At 34.8% G+C, this 17,406-nt stretch overlaps 4 protein-coding genes and 1 non-coding gene across 6 annotated transcripts; all 5 read right to left on the bottom strand.

The window, feature by feature from the left end:
* Positions 1-570: 570 nt before the first annotated feature.
* Positions 571-1,290, bottom strand: LOC132601268 (nucleolin 1-like). The gene has a single exon (XM_060314369.1). The coding sequence runs from the start codon at positions 1,288-1,290 to the stop codon at positions 571-573; it is 720 nt and encodes a 239-aa protein (XP_060170352.1).
* A 114-nt stretch (positions 1,291-1,404) lies between these two features.
* LOC132601267 (uncharacterized) lies at positions 1,405-2,307 on the bottom strand. The gene has a single exon (XM_060314367.1). It carries the CDS (start codon positions 2,305-2,307, stop codon positions 1,405-1,407), a length of 903 nt encoding a protein of 300 aa, XP_060170350.1.
* Positions 2,308-5,303: 2,996 nt separating this feature from the next.
* Positions 5,304-5,407, bottom strand: LOC132604717 (U6 spliceosomal RNA). The gene has a single exon (XR_009568820.1). It is a non-coding gene; the product is annotated as a U6 spliceosomal RNA (small nuclear RNA).
* Positions 5,408-6,751: 1,344 nt separating this feature from the next.
* Positions 6,752-8,319, bottom strand: LOC132602121 (uncharacterized). Of its 2 annotated transcripts, none has more exons than XM_060315127.1 (3): positions 8,134-8,319; positions 7,814-8,046; positions 6,752-7,090 (listed from the first exon to the last, which is right to left on the bottom strand). In XM_060315127.1, the coding sequence occupies exons 1-3, from the start codon at positions 8,186-8,188 to the stop codon at positions 7,061-7,063; spliced, it is 318 nt and encodes a 105-aa protein (XP_060171110.1). In that variant the 5' UTR covers positions 8,189-8,319; the 3' UTR covers positions 6,752-7,060. The 2 variants fall into 2 exon arrangements, with proteins under 2 accessions (XP_060171110.1, XP_060171111.1); XM_060315128.1 differs by having other exon boundaries at positions 8,149-8,319.
* A 602-nt stretch (positions 8,320-8,921) lies between these two features.
* On the bottom strand, positions 8,922-12,878 carry LOC132601266 (two-component response regulator ORR22-like). Its single transcript, XM_060314366.1, has 5 exons — positions 12,722-12,878; positions 11,287-11,439; positions 10,277-10,666; positions 9,621-9,697; positions 8,922-9,509 (listed from the first exon to the last, which is right to left on the bottom strand). Exons 1-5 carry the CDS (start codon positions 12,876-12,878, stop codon positions 8,922-8,924), a joined length of 1,365 nt encoding a protein of 454 aa, XP_060170349.1.
* Positions 12,879-17,406: the final 4,528 nt, after the last annotated feature.

Below are 17,406 nucleotides of genomic sequence, written 5' to 3'. Positions count from 1 at the left end.
GATTACCCCCTTGCTTCTTCTCCATTCTTAGAATGCTATTGAAATCCCCTGTTACTGCCTAAGAAGAGTTGATAATTGATGCAAGTATTCTCATGTACATCCACAAGTCTTCTCTGCTAGAAGCACTAGATTTTACATATACTATTGAAATAAACAGAGTTTGATCATCTATTTGAATCTTACAAGTAGTCATCTGGTCCTCACTAAAATAAATCGAACAATTAAGGTCTTGTTTCCAGAACACCCAAATTTTGTTGCTGCAATTGGCGTAACAATTTTGCATACCTAGAGAATACTTATACCTCTCAATTTTTGTCTCTTTTATGAATTGCTCCTGAATAGCAACCAAAGAGATCTTATGACTATCAATCAAGAATTTAAGCCTCTCCCTGGAGGCATGGGACTTCATGCCCCTAATATTCCAGTTAAGGACTCCAATCATTGAAGATAAACTTTGAAGGTTTTGTTAGAGTCCTTTTTTTGTTTTTGGTGGTAGGAGTGACTTTGTTCTTCTGTTCTTTCCTATCATTCAGGTTGTGCTTAGTAGAAGCTTCATCCTGTTTACCACTTTCAATATTTGTTACCACCTCCTCTTTCCTTCTTATGTTTATACTCAATTTTTTTTTTTGGTGTTTCCTCCTTCTCATCCTCTGATGATTCTTCTGATGTATCCTCTTCTGAAGATGATGTTCTATCTGCCCATTCATCTTGAGAATCTGACTCTTCCTCATCTGCATTCATGATATCCTTTATGTTGCTATTTGGTCTTGACTTGCTAGTGCTTGTCATTTGATCCTCAGCTTCTTCCATTAGCTCATCAAAACTGTTTTGAGTAATGGCTGTAACTGCCTCATCATTGAATATTTTCATTGTCTGGTTTCCTCCTCGTGAACTTGATTTCTTTCCATTTTTCCTTTTATTTTTTCTGTTGTCCACTTTTTCCCATTCTCCATTAAAGATGTCAACTTGCAATTCATTGGAGTTCTTAATTGGAATGGGACTTTTGTGCTTTTGATTAATCAGGACTTCTTGAATCCCATCTTCCATGTTAAAGTTCTGATTTTTATTCAAATCCTTTTCTCTTTCCTTTCCCTCATTAGGTTGGACTTCCTCAGTAGTGTCCTTAGAGTTTCCTACTGGATCTTTATGATGTTCCAGCTGCTTATTAGACTGATTAGAATCTTTTTCTGCATTTGTTGCCTCTGTCACCTCTTCTTGATTCACAAAACCAGCTGTAGAAGTTGGATGTGGTTTATCCTTCCCAAATATGCTCCCTGTTGGTTTGTACATCCCTTTGGGTGGTTCACTCCTCCCTCTCGTTTTGCCTTTATTGTGAGGTTTCTTATTCTGTATTTCTCTACCTCTCTTTGGAGTGACTGTAGGTTCCTCTTGGTTCTTTGTGGACTATTTTGGTTGCTCTGTAGCATCGATATGCTCGTGTTCCTTGTCTAGCTGAGCCTTCTGTTGTGCCTCCTTTTTTTCCATCTCTTTTTTCTTTATTAACGCACGATAGTCGATCATGGAATGCCCAAGCTTCTTACAATGTTTGCAATATTTGGGAATGTTTTCATACTCAATTTTTTGAGAATATCCTCTCAAGGGGGAATTCTCATCTTCAGTTTCCACCCAAATAGAATGAATTAGAGGCTTCAATAGATTAATTTCCACTCTTACCTTAGCCATACTAGGTCTATTCATATTTTTGGCGGCTACATCTATTTCGATTGGAGTACCAACAACACTAGCGATCTGTTTGACGTAATTCCAATTATGCATATGGAAAGGAAGACCTGGAAGTAAAACCCAAACAGGGACGATAGGTGTATCTTCCTCTAGCTTGAAATCCGGAGTCCATTTTTGCAACCATATTTGATAACCTTCTAAATCAATAACCCTTTTATATAATATAAAATTGAGATCCGCATCTTTGTTAAAAGTAAGAAAGATATTGAAATTGTCAAAAACACCGATGTTAACTGTCCTTTTTAGAGGATAAGTTTCACAGAACCTTGATATGAGAATGTCAATTTGTGGGCGAGATTTCAGAAATCTTCCTACAATCGTTCTTCTACACAGGGATGTCATAGCACCGTAATATTTTGAAGCTTTGAAGACCAGTGCTGGCTGCCCATTGTGTGTAGTTCTTCGCGCCATCACTATTCCTTGTTCTTGACAAGAGGGATCTGTGACAGAAGAAGCATAGGATGGAGATTTGGTATTGGGAATGTTGAAATTGAGATTGCTTTCTGGTGGATTAGTAATATTGACTAGGGGATTTGATGAAGGACCACCGGTCGGCATCCCCATCGGAAAAACAAGAAGGTTTACTGGCTAGATTTTAAGACAATGGTCATAAAATTTAGAAAGAAGGGGGACTTTCTCTCTCCTCTGTTTTTTGTTTCATTTTTGTGTGTAAGTGTATAACACTGTATAAAAGTGTTTTGGGGCTAAAGCTTTGCAATGTAAGTTTTGAGCTACTTTTTGCAATGTAAGTGAGCAATTGTATATTTTTGAAGTTTCCCCTTTTTTAAAATCACTTTTGAAAAAATACACTTAAAAGCACTTTTTAAAAGCTTGGCCAAATATTAATTGGTGTTTAAAGGTGCTTTTCAAATTGATTAGTCAAACACAAAAAACTTCTCATCAAAAGTATTTTTTTGAAAAATACTTTTCAAAATAAGTTGATTTTAAGAGTGTGGTCAAACACGCTATTTTATGTTGAAAAAATTGTAGGAAAGCTATATAGTCCTTATCCATGTGGAATTCTAACTAATTTTATTTCCTTTATAGAAGTGTTAACCGCTTGTGATACTAATGAGTTCATATTTATATACAGTGCAAGTGATGTTTTGCAGGAGACACACGCGCTATTGACAGATCTTGCCGTAGTTGAGAGCAATTGAGAAATTAAAGTCTTAAAGTTTGAAACTATTTACAAGAAGTGTGTGACGAACCAAGTTGAAGAATTGGTCCTTGTATCATTATATTGCCTGATTCATTGGGTTCAGTCGTAAACCAATTGTATTAATTTTGAGTTGTAAGTTGTAACCAATTTGTTGTTAGAGTAAACGGTCAAAGAATACTCTTAATATGGTGTGATATTATCCATTTGGGTAAAGTCCGCACGATTTTCTCCAAAATGTCTCACACCATTAAGAGTATTCAATACCTTATAAGTAGCTCATTTTTCTTTTCAGCTATCAGCATTGGACTTTGTTCACACACCCAACATTCTCCCCTCGAACTAAGTTATGCATGACTCATACCATAATTCACGAGTCAGAGATTCAATGTGTTTGTGTGTCACCCACATTGTCAGAGTATTTAGCCGAAAGGCTGTGTATGCATCTTCAAAGTTATGGGTAATTGTTGTAAACAGACCCATAAGTCGGGCCTCAAATTACACTCCGTCATTTTCATACTCATCCCGCCAAATCATTAGCTCTGATACCAGTTGTTGGGATAAAATGGTCCACGAATACTCTTAATACGATGTGATATTGTCGGCTTTGAGCCAAGCCGACACGATTTTCTCCAAAAAGCCTCACACTATTAGGAGTATCCAATACCTTATCCGTAGATCATTTTTCTTTTCAACTATCAATATGAGACTTTGTTCTCACCAACATTTTTGCTTCAAGTTAGAGTAGACTTGAAGGAGTATAGCAATTGAGGAATTGTTGAGGCAAATGTTCCCGTTAAGTCTTGGGTGACAAGAGTTGTAATAAGGTTTTTTTGGCTCATTTATTTTAGTAAAATTTGGAGTTAAATCCTACCATGGTAGATCATGAATTTTACATCTTTGAGCCAGGAGATTTTCCATCTAACATACCTTGTTTGCACTTTACAATTTTCTAATTATAATAACAAGAAAACACGTGAGAATTAGCTAGGTTTTTATAAATTGAAAGTAGGCAATTCTAAGAAATCGCAAAAATTGGTGGGACGCAATTGACCCCTCTGGAATTGTTTAAGTACAAGAAATAACAATTATGATTGACCTTACTGTCCTTACATGGATAGTTAGTGGGGCCCGAAAATAGATTTGATGCCCTAGTCTTATTCGTTCTAACCATGCTTTTTTCAAAGGTCCATTAATCCATATCTTTAGTGAAAATGGTATAATATAGTATGCAGCTTTATCCCGGTTCTTCACAAGGGGCTGGATTCAGCTTCTCTTTATCTTTAGGAAAAATAAATAGCTCTTTTTTTTTTTTTTTTTTTTTTTTTAACTATGCACAATTTGAATGGAAGTTTCGTTCCTTAGCAAACTGTTTGATTCTTTTTTCTGCATGCTGGTATTATTCGATTTGTTATCGATTGAATGTATAATACGAGATAACTACTCTACAAATCTATCACTCAATTATTAACAAAAAAAAAGTAGCATTTGTTTTCCATGCCAAGAAAATACTAGTTCTTTTTATAAGATTGACAATTGAGATTGCAAAAATTATATATGACGGAGAAACTACTAGAATAATTGATCCTTAGGAGAACACTAGTATTCACTCAATTCTAATCCAAAATCATAAAGAATATATTCCAAATAGTAAGTGATCCAGCATGAAGAATGTCAAATAGGGAAAAAAAAGAAAGATGAGGATCATCACCAGGCCAATCACGTTCACTTTTTTCATTCTTGAAGCTATAAATAGAGGCATTGACACCATCTAAGTGCATCACATACTTGTAGGACTTAAACTGAGAAGAGGGATCGTACATGAAGTTAAAGAGTATTTGTTTAGTAGCCAAGGATGACTTGCCTACTCCATTTGATAGTTCAAATTAATGATATACTTTTCATTTGGTTGTAGGCAAGTTATCCTGGCTAACTTGACATACTCTTAATATTTCATGTATGGCCTTCTCTTCTATTAATGCTACCTTTTTTTTCCCCTTCTTTTATGGTGTGTTCGGTATGAAGGAAGATGTTTTCTTGACAAGTTCTTATTTTTTACGTTTGTTACGTAAGCAAAAAAATAATTTCCTAAAAGCATTTGTATATGATCAAGACAAATGTTATGGGAGGTGGGGGCGCGGGGATAGGGGTATGGGGCGGTGGGGATGGGGGCTACAAGGGTGGGGGTGAAGATGAGGTGTGTTGAAGGGTGGAGGGAACACAATCAATGTGGAATGCCACTTGTCGAACTTGTTTTTCCTACTTTCACTAGGGAAATCATTTTTAAGGAATTTGTTTTCCTAGAGAAAATTTAAAAAAATTTAATCAACCAAGCATGGAAAAATTAAAAAACATTTTTTAAAAAATATTTTCCTCCATACCAAACACACCCTTAATGAAGAAACATTTGGACCATTTCTATGATTCGTTCATATCATTTTTGTACAGAGGTCATGTTAATCTTCTCTAGATCGTTCCTTTATTGTTTTCTTAAACCTCATTTTATGTTTATCTTCATGTGGGGAAATGATAAAAGAGATATTTAAAGAAGAGGGGCGATTTGTTTATGCAGTACATTACAAATGTTATATTTGTTATATGATTATTAATTTTCATAGGATATCTGTAAACAAAATACAAGAGCTTTTTGTGAAATCATTTTTTTCATTCAAAAATAGGCATAGAACGTAATTTTCCCAAAATATAAAACATTTATGTTCGTTATTTGTATGTTCGGTATTTGTAGTGGTGATGATTTGTGTTAGTGGCTAGTAATGATGGTGGTGATACGTGTGAACGGTCGAGGTGGTTGGTGTTGTAATGACTGACGCGATAGTGGTGATTGGTAATGGTGGTAGTAGTTGTGATGGCGGAGTTTGGTTGATATTAGTAGTTGGCGGTATTGATGGTTGTTGGGGTGGCTGAAGAATGTGTGGTGGTTGACGAAGCATTTGGCCGTAGTTGGTGGCGGTGCTAGTTGTGATGGTGGAGGTGGTTGGTAGAAGAGATTGGCCGTAATAGTGATAGGTGACGACGATGGTGACGACGATGACGACAACTATGGATATAATTATAATGATGGAGTTGGTAGGTGTGGTAGCGACTGACAGTAATGGTCGGCAGCGATGCATGGTGGTTGTCAATGGTGATTGTGATGAGAGAGATGGTCGATGGTGATGGTTGGTAACTGGCGATGATAATGGTGGTCGATAATGATTATATTTATGCAACGTAATATTTCTTTTGTGGGTAGAAAATGAAAGTAATGTTGTCAATGTCTGACACGTTACCTTTTTTTGGTTGTCTAATATGATATTTCGGATTGAGGCGTAATAATAATAATAATAATAATAATAATAATAATAATAATAATAATAATAATAAGAATAATAATAATAATAATAATAATAATAATAATTATTATTATTATTATTATTATTATTTTTGTTATTATTATTATTATTATTATTCTTGTTATTATTGTTATTATTGTTGTTATTGTTATTATTGTTATTATTATTGTTATTATTATTCTTATTATTCTTATTATTCTTATTATTCTTGTTATTGTTATTATTATTGTTATTATTCTTGTTATTATTGTTATTATTCTTGTTATTATAAACCCCGCAACTTTTGCAGTCTGTAGGTTTGATCCGCACACTTGTTTTAAAAAATAAAGAAATTTCGCACTGTGCTAGGTGAAAAATTGTTTATACACCATCGTAGAATATTATATTGTTCCTGAAAAAGTTAATTAACAGAAAATTGAATAGATAATCAAGGTAAATCTTGTAAATTTGGCTCCATAGTGATCAGAAATAACCATAGGAACCATTTTTTATTTCTTTCTATTTTGTAAATTATCTTGGTCTTAATGAATACAATTAATTCTACAAGCCATGGTGCGATGACACCATCATAATAACTCCATAAAGATTAAAGGCCACAATTTGAAAAAAGAGAATAAAAATAAAAACAAACCTACTAATTGAACATTCAATAATTACATTAAAAGGGGAAATGTTACTCAATGACTGATATCTTACCCCGCATAAATGTTTTTTCATACGCAGCAAATCACAAAATTAAGAGGAATTAATTTGACTTCTTTAATTAGCTCTTCACAAATGTTGACCAGCTGTCATTGACCTCCTTTCACAAATTTGGAGCCGAGTTGTCCTGAAACTGCAAAGTCATAGAGTAATTTCGTTCTGATTAAATATCCAAGCAAATCAAAATAATCAACAGAGTTTAATTAGATCAAGAGATAAAGCAATATTTCATGTGTTAAAAGAATTTTTTTAAAAAGTGTACATACAATACACATATAATAAAGTGCATCTATTCTGAATTCATTGCCTCTAAATTTGAACATGTCTTCGGGCACACATGTATCGTATAATATGATAATTCTAACATGAAACACAAATTGCTTGAGCCGAGGGACTACAGTGACTATCAGAAACAGTCTCTTTACCTCACAAAGGTAGGGGTAAGGTCTACGTATACCCACCCTCCCAGACTCCACTCGTGAGATATGTTGTTGTTATTGTTGTAACGTGAAAGACAATATATGTATGTATGCATGTATAGAACTTAAGTTATGTGCAATGATAGTAGGCAGGTATTTTTATAAGTATTTTATATTATGAGATAAAGTTGACCTATAATAAAAGTAGGTAACTCTTCGACTTAGAATATCGATCGGGTGAGAACTTGGTATAACAATTTGAAGCGTTGATATTGTAAAAACGCCTTACAATATAAGTGTATAACTTAAATCCATAAATATACATAACATTTGCACAACCACATTTGTTCTACCTTGTGTAATTTTCTATGAGCAACGTGTTGCAACTAGAAATTCTGTTCTAATTTTTAGGATTCATTTTCAGAAATAGGCAATACCTGTTGTACCATTGTGCTAAGGTCATCATCCAATGAAGTATAATTATCCTCATGCATATAGCTGTTTCTCTCGGAATCATCACGAAGTAGTTGCAAAAGTCTATTTTGGCCATTCCCTTGTAAGCCATCTATTTGAACACCACAAAAGTTAATTGAAGAACCACTAGCTTCTACACCAAATTCTGAAGCTCCTCTTCTATTAAAACTAACTAAATCCCTTCCTTCGAGCTGTCCTGCAATTGGGAAAATAAAATGGGAAATCAACATGTTGTAACAACCAGTAATTCGTGTTCACCATAATATACAAAGAGTTTAAGTACTTCGTAAAGCACTACCAAAAAAGGCAGTTCGGTGTACGAAGAATTCCGTGTTCATGTAGGTTCAGGGAAGGGTCGCACCCCAAGGGGGTATGATGTGGGCAGTCTACCCAGACGCAAACATCGGTGGTTGATTCCACGATTCGGACCCCTACCTTATAGGACCCGAGGCGGATCTAGAATTTTTAGAACATGGATGCAGCACCAGAAAGGGAGAAAAAAGAAAGCATTAAGTGGAAATTGATCTCTATTTCTTTGGGTGATTACTCAGTGTTCAACCAAGTGGGTCATTCAACTTTTTTGTAGCATGGGTGCCAGCTGATAATAATAGATTAATTCTAGGAAATATATATAGAAAATACCTAATTTTGCGGAAGACCATGGATTCACGTGCACCCTATTTTTGAGCTAAATTTGTCTCTGTATAGTACTATAGGTCACGCGGAGATAATTTTAACGTTTCTCCAAGGCTCCCTTTCTTGTAAATCACTACTAGAAACACGTGTTTTTTCGATTGAGTCGGGAAATCTAGGATTTACGTTGGTTTCCAACAAGCACATTTCCATTATGTTGGTTTCCAACAAGCACATTTCCAACAGAACTACGCTCGAATAAACACGTGTTTCTAGTTATGAAAATACTTACATAGCCGGGTTACTTATGCCATCACATGTTAAACTACCCTGATAGTACTAAAAATCCTTACAATGCCACTAGCGTATATAACTTAAATCCAGATAATCGATAAGAATCTTGAAATGGCAATGCAAATGAAGGTAGCATATAAAGAGTTACCTACCAGGTGTGGAACTTACAACAAGTCCACTTGAATCAAATGATGAAATAGGTGTAATCTGTTGTGACACTGAAACATCTCCAAACATTTGATGATCAGATACACCAACATAATTCAGTGAAGAAGGACCACTTGAATATGGGCAAATTGAAATAACTGGCTGCATTTCACCTGAAACAGGATCTTGATAACCAAAAAATGCAGAATGATGAGGCATATTGTTCAAGATCCCTTCGTCCATATTTCTCCGCGAACTATGATTTTGGTCAAGATACTGAAGACTATTTAAATCAGGCTGAGAAATTACATTAGCAGCCAACATGGGACGAGAAACACGATTATCAACGATCGGATAGGCACTTATTGGAGCAAAATTCCCGGTATTTTGCTGAAGCAGGAATTGTTCGTAGTGGTTCCGAGGCACGAGACAGGGCTTCTGATTTAGAAAAATGTTGTTGTTTGACAACTCAGGTTTTCTAACAGAGTGCCCTGTAAATGGCATTGTTGGAGAATTGCAAGTTGTGGAAATTGTACTATCTTGATTCAAAATTACATTTTGCTTCTTTAAGCCATTCCGAAACTTCTATAATTTATTTTTAAAAAAAAGGGTTACATCTGTTACAAATCTAATAAAAAAAAACTTATAGAGAATACAGGGGAAATTTTGAAGAAAAAAATTGGTCTAGTGTGTTACCTGAAGATGACTTGCTACTTTTTCTCTAGTTATCCCAGGTTCATTCATGATTTCAAGAATTCTCTTGGGAACAACCTCTGCAGTCAATGCCATAGAAACTCTAAGCACTAATTTTATCTGACTAATCAAGTGTAATTACTGAGGCATATGTAGTATATAATCAATGTGTTCAAAGCAGAGCATAGTTATCATGTCGTGTTAGGACTAATCCAATATTTATGACACGTATTATATATATATATATATATAAGCTATTAAAATGTTAGCAAAACGATGCAATGAGTTCTAAAACCCTCAGAGTCGAACCCATGCCATCAAATTTAAATCTTGGTTTAGACTCATGATAGATATGTATAAATAAAAAGTAGCTACTCCTAAGTTTCAACAATTATTGAACCCATAATCTTCAAAATGTCCACTACTAAAAACATGAATTTTCGATTGACGTTACCATCGGAAATATGGCATTTTCGATCGCAAGTGTTCACAACAAGCCCATTTCCACGGGTTCCATCAGAAATTCGCATTTTTTCAGTAGTGGTAATTGGTTAAGTGGTAAGAAACTAAATGTTGAACCAATCAAATTTAAAATCTGAATGCGGAAGTGATATAGCAAACAAGTTGGAGGTTTTATTTAAAAAAGTAATGAAACTTACTATCAAGATTATTAGCTTCAAGCTGATAATAAGCATCCAAGAACTTGTAGTGCAATTCCTTAGACCAACGCATTCTATTTTTCTTTTTAGGAGGACAAGATTCTCCACTAGATTGATCAGTATTTGTTTCTTCATCTTCATCTTGTAGTAAGCTATTCTTGCTTTTTCTTTTGAGAGGCAATGATGAGCTTGATTCTTGAACCCCAAATTCATTTGTGTCATTGCATGATATTGGAGTACTATGATCATCTTCTATAGTTTTATTACTAGTAGTAACATGTTGAAAAATATTCTTGACATCCTCCATTTTTATAGGCTTCACCAAGTAGTCACTAGCTCCATGCTTGATTCCTTCCACAATTGTTTTAGTTTCACCATTTGCAGATGTCACTGAAAATTAAATTCAATCAGTCACCATATCAAACTTGTATCTTTTGATATTATAAGAAGGGTAACAAAGAAAGAGAAATTAGGACCACTAAGGAATGTGATGATATGGATGTTACTGTTCCACCCTTAACCAAAAGTTTGATTTCATAAACTTGGGAATGAAGAAATTCCTCTCTACAAGTCGGACTAATGAATTTCAGATCCTCATGAAAATTGAGGAATTTTTTGCTTAACTATCTGGTAGTCGGAACTCACTGACCCGATTAGTCTAGATTTAGTCGGATAAACTCCTTTGCAGGAGAACTTCTCCTTTAATAGGCCCGGAGTATTTGAACTAGTGGGTTTCGAATTCCTGATGCATAAAGTAATGCTCGAAGTAGTCGGACCAGTGGGTTCTGAATTTTGAATACATTAAAGTAAAAAGAGTGGGAGAAAAATTTGGTTTTCCTTGTTTAACCATATGGTATTCGAAACCCACTAGTCCGACTACATCTATCTTTATTCCCCGAGTTTGAACTCGAAAGATCTAGTTAAGGGTGGAGAAATCCTTCATCCATCCCACCACATCCGTTATTGGTGAGATTGAGGTATATTTTTTTCTCTTTTGGTTCAATACTTACTTATTACTGGAATATCCATCTCAAGGCCAATAGCTTCCAATAGCTTGAAACCATCCATATCATCTCTAACAACATCAGTTATGACAATGTCAAAGCTCTCTTTGTTCTTCCTCAACATCTCCAGTGCTTCATTCGCATTTCTTGTCGTTGTAACTGCAAAATATTCAACAAAATTTGGCTCCTTAGTAAAATGAAACTGCCCATAATTGTAGTTTAAGTTTTGTGCACCGACAAGTGATGAACTATATTTTTACACCATCAGGTTAAGTTATTTGATAGAATAAAAATTCTTTTGGTCAATAAAATTGCTAGACATGAGTTTAGGAGTTTATAACGCAAGAGGCATCTTGTACTGTACTAGATTTTTCATCAAATAAAAAAGAGATCGAGTTAGCTTTTAGATTGTACTTATCGAAAACCTTAAAAATTGCATACTATTCGATTAGCATCATTATAGATACAACTTATCCTTATCTCTCGGTAAACTCATTTAAAAATCAGGTGAATATAAAATTGACTGACTAAGAAAAAAACAGAAAAAGATAGAACTGATAACTATTGCTTCAATATCAAACTTTATCCCTTATATCTTTCCTTTATACCCTGTAACTACTTTTTTTTTTTTTTCTGTAAAAACTTCAAAAAGTACACTGCTATTTTTTTGCGACCAACTTTTGTAACAACTTTGTTTCCGCTGAAAACTTAACAAACGTACAATAATGTTTCTTGTGAAAGGTGTCATCAGGCATAATACAAATTAAACGTCAATTTGATAGGAATTAAATCATAAAACCACATAACCGTAAAACCAAACCCATGTACTAGTTGAATTATTATAACAGGTCGTTCTTACTTAAAATTCTACGTACACGCCACACCCCAAATACAAAATCATGTACAAGTCAAAATGTGAACATAGGAGACACATATTGTTTTAAATCGCGTGTACACCATACAATAGGCCCACACTACTTAAGAATTAATACAACATAAACGTCAATTTATGATAGAAATTAAATCTTAGAACCCCCATAACCCTAAACCCAAACTCGTGACTAGTCGAATTGTGATAATAGGTTTGACGCCTCTTACTCAAAATTTGAGTACATCCCACATCCCAAATTTAATTCCGTGTACAAGTCAAATTGTGAACATAGATGACACACATTGTTTCGTACACCACACAATAGGCTAACACTACTTAAAAATTAATATAAAGTACACGTCAATTTGTGGTCGAAACCAAATCTTAGAGCCCCATAACCCTAAATCCAAACTCGTATACTAGTCGAATTGTTACAATAGGCTAACACCTCTTACGCAAAATTCTACATACATCCCATACCCCAAATTCAATGTACAAATCAAACTATGAAAATAGACCGATATATATTTATTACTAAAAATTCTACGTACGCTATTACTAGTGACTAACCTGTATAGCCACATTTTTGGAGGAGGGAACCGAGAACTTTAAGACAAACCACATTGTCATCAATTGCAAGAACTTTTAAGCCTTTTGGAGACTGGGACTTTTCCTTCTCCTTCACTTGCAATGGACTTAAGAACTCATTGGTAGCAGTACGAGACATGATAAATAACCCTAAATAAATCCTTGCTAAGAATCTATAAGTAGATTTGATATCTCCAATAAGCTAATATATTTTTCTCAACTGGGAGATCAATAATTACAAGCTTGGTAAATAGATCTTATAAAACTCCGTTCATGATTACAGTATTAATTAATACAACTATCTAAGGAATGGAATTTAATAGTGATATATACTTTGGTTCATAGTTACCATATATAACTGAACTAATGAATAACGGATTAATTTTACTTCTGGTTTAGTGTTTGGAATCAATGAGAAGTTCAAAAAAGGAAATATTGTGCTTCCATATTGGTGTTTTTATTTTGTTATTTGCTTTGTTCAACTTTGGTATTCAATGTTCCAACTAATTCAGTCAGATATGCAGTGGATGGTCAATTCAAGGGACAAACACTGCCTATTAGAAATTTTTTCACTCAAACTCAAAACATCTAATTAAGGGTGGAGCTGGAATCTCTTTACTTGTATCTACGGATGACAAAATTAGCCCATAAAAATATGACTTGCATAACTTGTCCAAGTTGAGCCGATCATTTATTAACTTAGTCCATTTTTGCCCGCCAATCTAGCAAATCAAAAAGGGGAAAGGACACAAATGGTCACTGGGCCATAAATAATCCCACGCGCTGGCCCATCTATTTCCAAACCTAAATATTAGCCCATAAACTATTTCCATCCGCTAGCCAAAATCTGTAGCAAGTCTTTGTGGTGACTTTTAGTCGCCACAAAATATTTAAAAAGTCACCACTTAAAGCCCAGACGCTTTTAAAAAAAAAAAAGACTTTTTGTGGCGACTTTGCTAAAGTGCTGCTACAGAAAAATCAGGCTTTTTAGTGGCAATTAAAAAATTCACCACTAAAGGTTAAACATTCCAAAACATGTATAATATGTGTATATTTAGTAAGAAATATCCCAAAAAACTCAGAGGCGATTTTTGTATATAATATATATCATTTGTGTATAAAAATATGTATCAGTACCTATCTCTAATATATAGAAACTGTATAAAATATGAATCACTAAGGTATGTATCATTTTTGTATATAATATGAACCATGTGTGTATATAATGTGTAGTATAGAATAGAAAATTGTATCATTTTGTATATAATGTGTATCATTTTTGTATATAAAGTGTATATATAATTCTAACATGTGTGTATAAACTGTATCAGTCTTGTATAGAAAGTGTATCATACGTATAAAAAATGTATCATAGAAACCGTATCATTGTGGTATATAATATGTATCACTATTGTATATGTAAAAAAAATGTCATATCACTATTGTATAATATGTGTATAATAAATGTATAATTAATGTATAATTTATGTATAATAAATGTATGATTAATTCCAGTATATGTATATAAATTGTATCATGTATAATTAATTCCAACATATATATATGTATAACCTACATCATTCTTGTACATAAAATGTATAATTAATTCTAGCATATCTTTATAAACAAACTGTATCATTCTTGTGTATAAAGTGTATATATAATTCCAACATATGTATATAAAAATGTATCATTCTTTTATGTACTTACTAAATATATACATATTATACATATTTTGGGATATTTCTTCCTAAATATACACATATTATACATGTTTTGGGATATTTAATCTTTAGTGGCGACTTTTTTAATTGCCACTAAAAACATGATTTTTCTTAACAACCCTTTAGTGGCGACGTAAGTTGCCACAAAAAGTCTTTTTTTTTTAAAGCATGAGCTGTTGGCATTATTTTAGGCCGGCCGGCCATTTTTTAGCATTAATTTGGGCCGATCGGACTCCTGGTGAAATTAAGCCCAAATAGTGGTCAAATGTGGGATTAGTTTGACTGAGTGGACACACAATGTCCTTTTCCCAGTCAAAAAGTTATTGATTATTAGCCCAAATTGATACATGAAAAAATTGCAAATGTGCATGGATTCCCTTGTCACACCCCAACCTTGGGGGTGTGGCCGGCACCCGAAGGGGCCGAGCGAACCAACTGTGATATCTAAACTCTATAACGTGAATCATAGGCCGACGAGGCCGCTGAATAACAATAGCAAGAAGTATATCATAACAACAGCAAGAAGTATATCATAACAACCTGCAAGCAGAAAAGGCCCAACAACACATATATGCATAACTAGGGCCGACAAGGCCATAACCAAGAAAGACAACTAGTCAGAAGACCGGCAAGGCCAAACGCAATACCTGGACACTGACTGATAGTCCGTAAGCCTCTAAAAGCACTAATATGCATCAACTGGTCGGGACAGTGGCCCCCACGTACCCATAGCCATACTCTCTCTCTCTCTCTCTCTCTCTATATATATATATATATATATATATATATATATATATATATATATATATATATATATATATATATATGTATCCTATTTAATGACTCTGACCAACAACTCCGGAGAATGGAGTGCGAACATCCCTGCTGAACTTTGGTATCCTACTGAAAAAGGTACAACAATCCGTCTACCGTACCTGTGGGCATGATCACAGTGCACAAAATGCGTCAGTACGAAAGATGTACCGAGCATGTAAGGCAGTAAGCATAAACATAACATAAGCATAAGAGATACAAACAACTTGGGCAAAGATGTAGAGACAGCCTGAAATTGTGAACGAGGCCACTGAGGGCGACCATAATCATGATATAGATGTAAATGCATGCCCGTAAAATCATTCTTCACTGTGGAGGCATATATCATATCATATAACAATAATAAATCCTTCTGTGGGGTGAGCTCATCATCATAACATCATCTCTGCCCAACTGATCAATGGCAATGCACAGCTGCGTGCCTACTCGGCCACCTACAACACGGCTCGGTAAAGTAAGAAGTACATCTTGGTGCACAGCTACGTTCCTACCCGACCGCCTACAACACGACTCGATAAAGAAAGAAACATGTCTACGTGCACATATAAGTGCCTACCCAGCCGACTATAGCGCGGCTCGGTAATGAAAATAAATACATATATATAAGTGCAATGCAAGACTGAACTCAGAAGAGATATCATAAGAAGAGTCGGAGTGACCTATCATCGTTACCCTCCGACTATCGTTATTGTCGCTACATTCTTTACCTTTCAATTCAAGAGACAACAACATGGAGAACATGTAAGATACTTGGTATGAGTTACACATGAACTAGAGTTCAACTCATTCGGATGGTATATGATCAATCCAAGTTTAGCAGAAACATTCTAATTCGGTGGCCAAAAGAGATACAGAAGCATGAAAGGCGTTTGGTGAAATCATATATGAAATAAAGCTTAGTCAATCACAAGGAATCGTATTCATCTCATATTTAGTGGAAACATATATCAATGGAAGGTCCGTTATCTTTAAGTGATGGACAAGAAAAATAAGAATGCGGGAATACACTTTAATACAAGCTATTTCAGAGAAGAGGTAAGCTTAACCATTTTGGAACGTAATCGACACAAGTTGAACGGAAAGTCTTTTAATCGATAGCCAAAAGGAGATGTGGAACATAATTTGGTACATTTTGATATGTTCCACATCTTCTTTTGGCTATCGATTAAAAGACTTTCTGTTCAACTTGTGTCGATTAGGTTCCAAAATGGTTAAGCTTACCTCTTCTCTGAAATAGCTTGTATTAAAGTGTATTCCCGCATTCTTATCTTTCTTGTCCATCACTTAAAGATGAAGGACCTTCCATTGATATATGTTTCCACTAAATATGAGATGAATACGATTCCTTGTGATTGACTAATCTTTATTTCATATATGATTGCATCAAACGCCTTTCATGCTTCTATATCTCTTTTGGCCACTGAATTGAAATGTTTCTGCTAAACTTGGATTGATCATATACCATCCGAATGAGTTGAACTCTAGTTCATGTGTAACTCATACCAAGTATCTTACATGTTCTCCATGTTGTTGTCTCTTGAATTGAAAGGTAAAGAATATAGCGACAATAACGATAGTCGGAGGGTAACGATGATAGGTCACTCCGACTCTTCTTATGACATCTCTTCTGAGGTCAGTCTTGCATTGCACTTATATATATGTATTTATTTTCATTATCGAGCCGCGCTATAGTTGGCTGGGTAGGCACTTATATGTGCACCTAGACATGTTTCTTTCTTTACCGAGCCGTGTTGTAGGCAGCCGGGTAGGCACGTAACTATGTACCTAGATATACTTCTTTCTTTACCGAGCCGTATTGTAGACGGCCGGGTAGGCACATAGCTATGCATTGCCACTGATCAGTTGGGCAGAGATAATGTTATGATGATGAGCTCACCCCACAGAGGGATTTATTAGTGTTATATGATATGATATATGCCTCCACAGTGAGGAATGATTTTACTTGCATGCATTTACATCTATATCATGAATATGGTCGCCCTCAGTGGCCTCATTCAGAGTTTCAGGTTGTCTCTACATCTTTTCCCATGTTATTTGTATCTCTTATTCTTATGCTATGTTTATGCTTATTCTTCGCCCTCAGTTGAT

Source organism: Lycium barbarum, chromosome 7, assembly GCF_019175385.1.
Source record: "Lycium barbarum isolate Lr01 chromosome 7, ASM1917538v2, whole genome shotgun sequence".
NCBI classification, from domain to species: domain Eukaryota; kingdom Viridiplantae; phylum Streptophyta; class Magnoliopsida; order Solanales; family Solanaceae; genus Lycium; species Lycium barbarum.
This window is presented reverse-complemented; position numbering and strand designations above follow the sequence as displayed.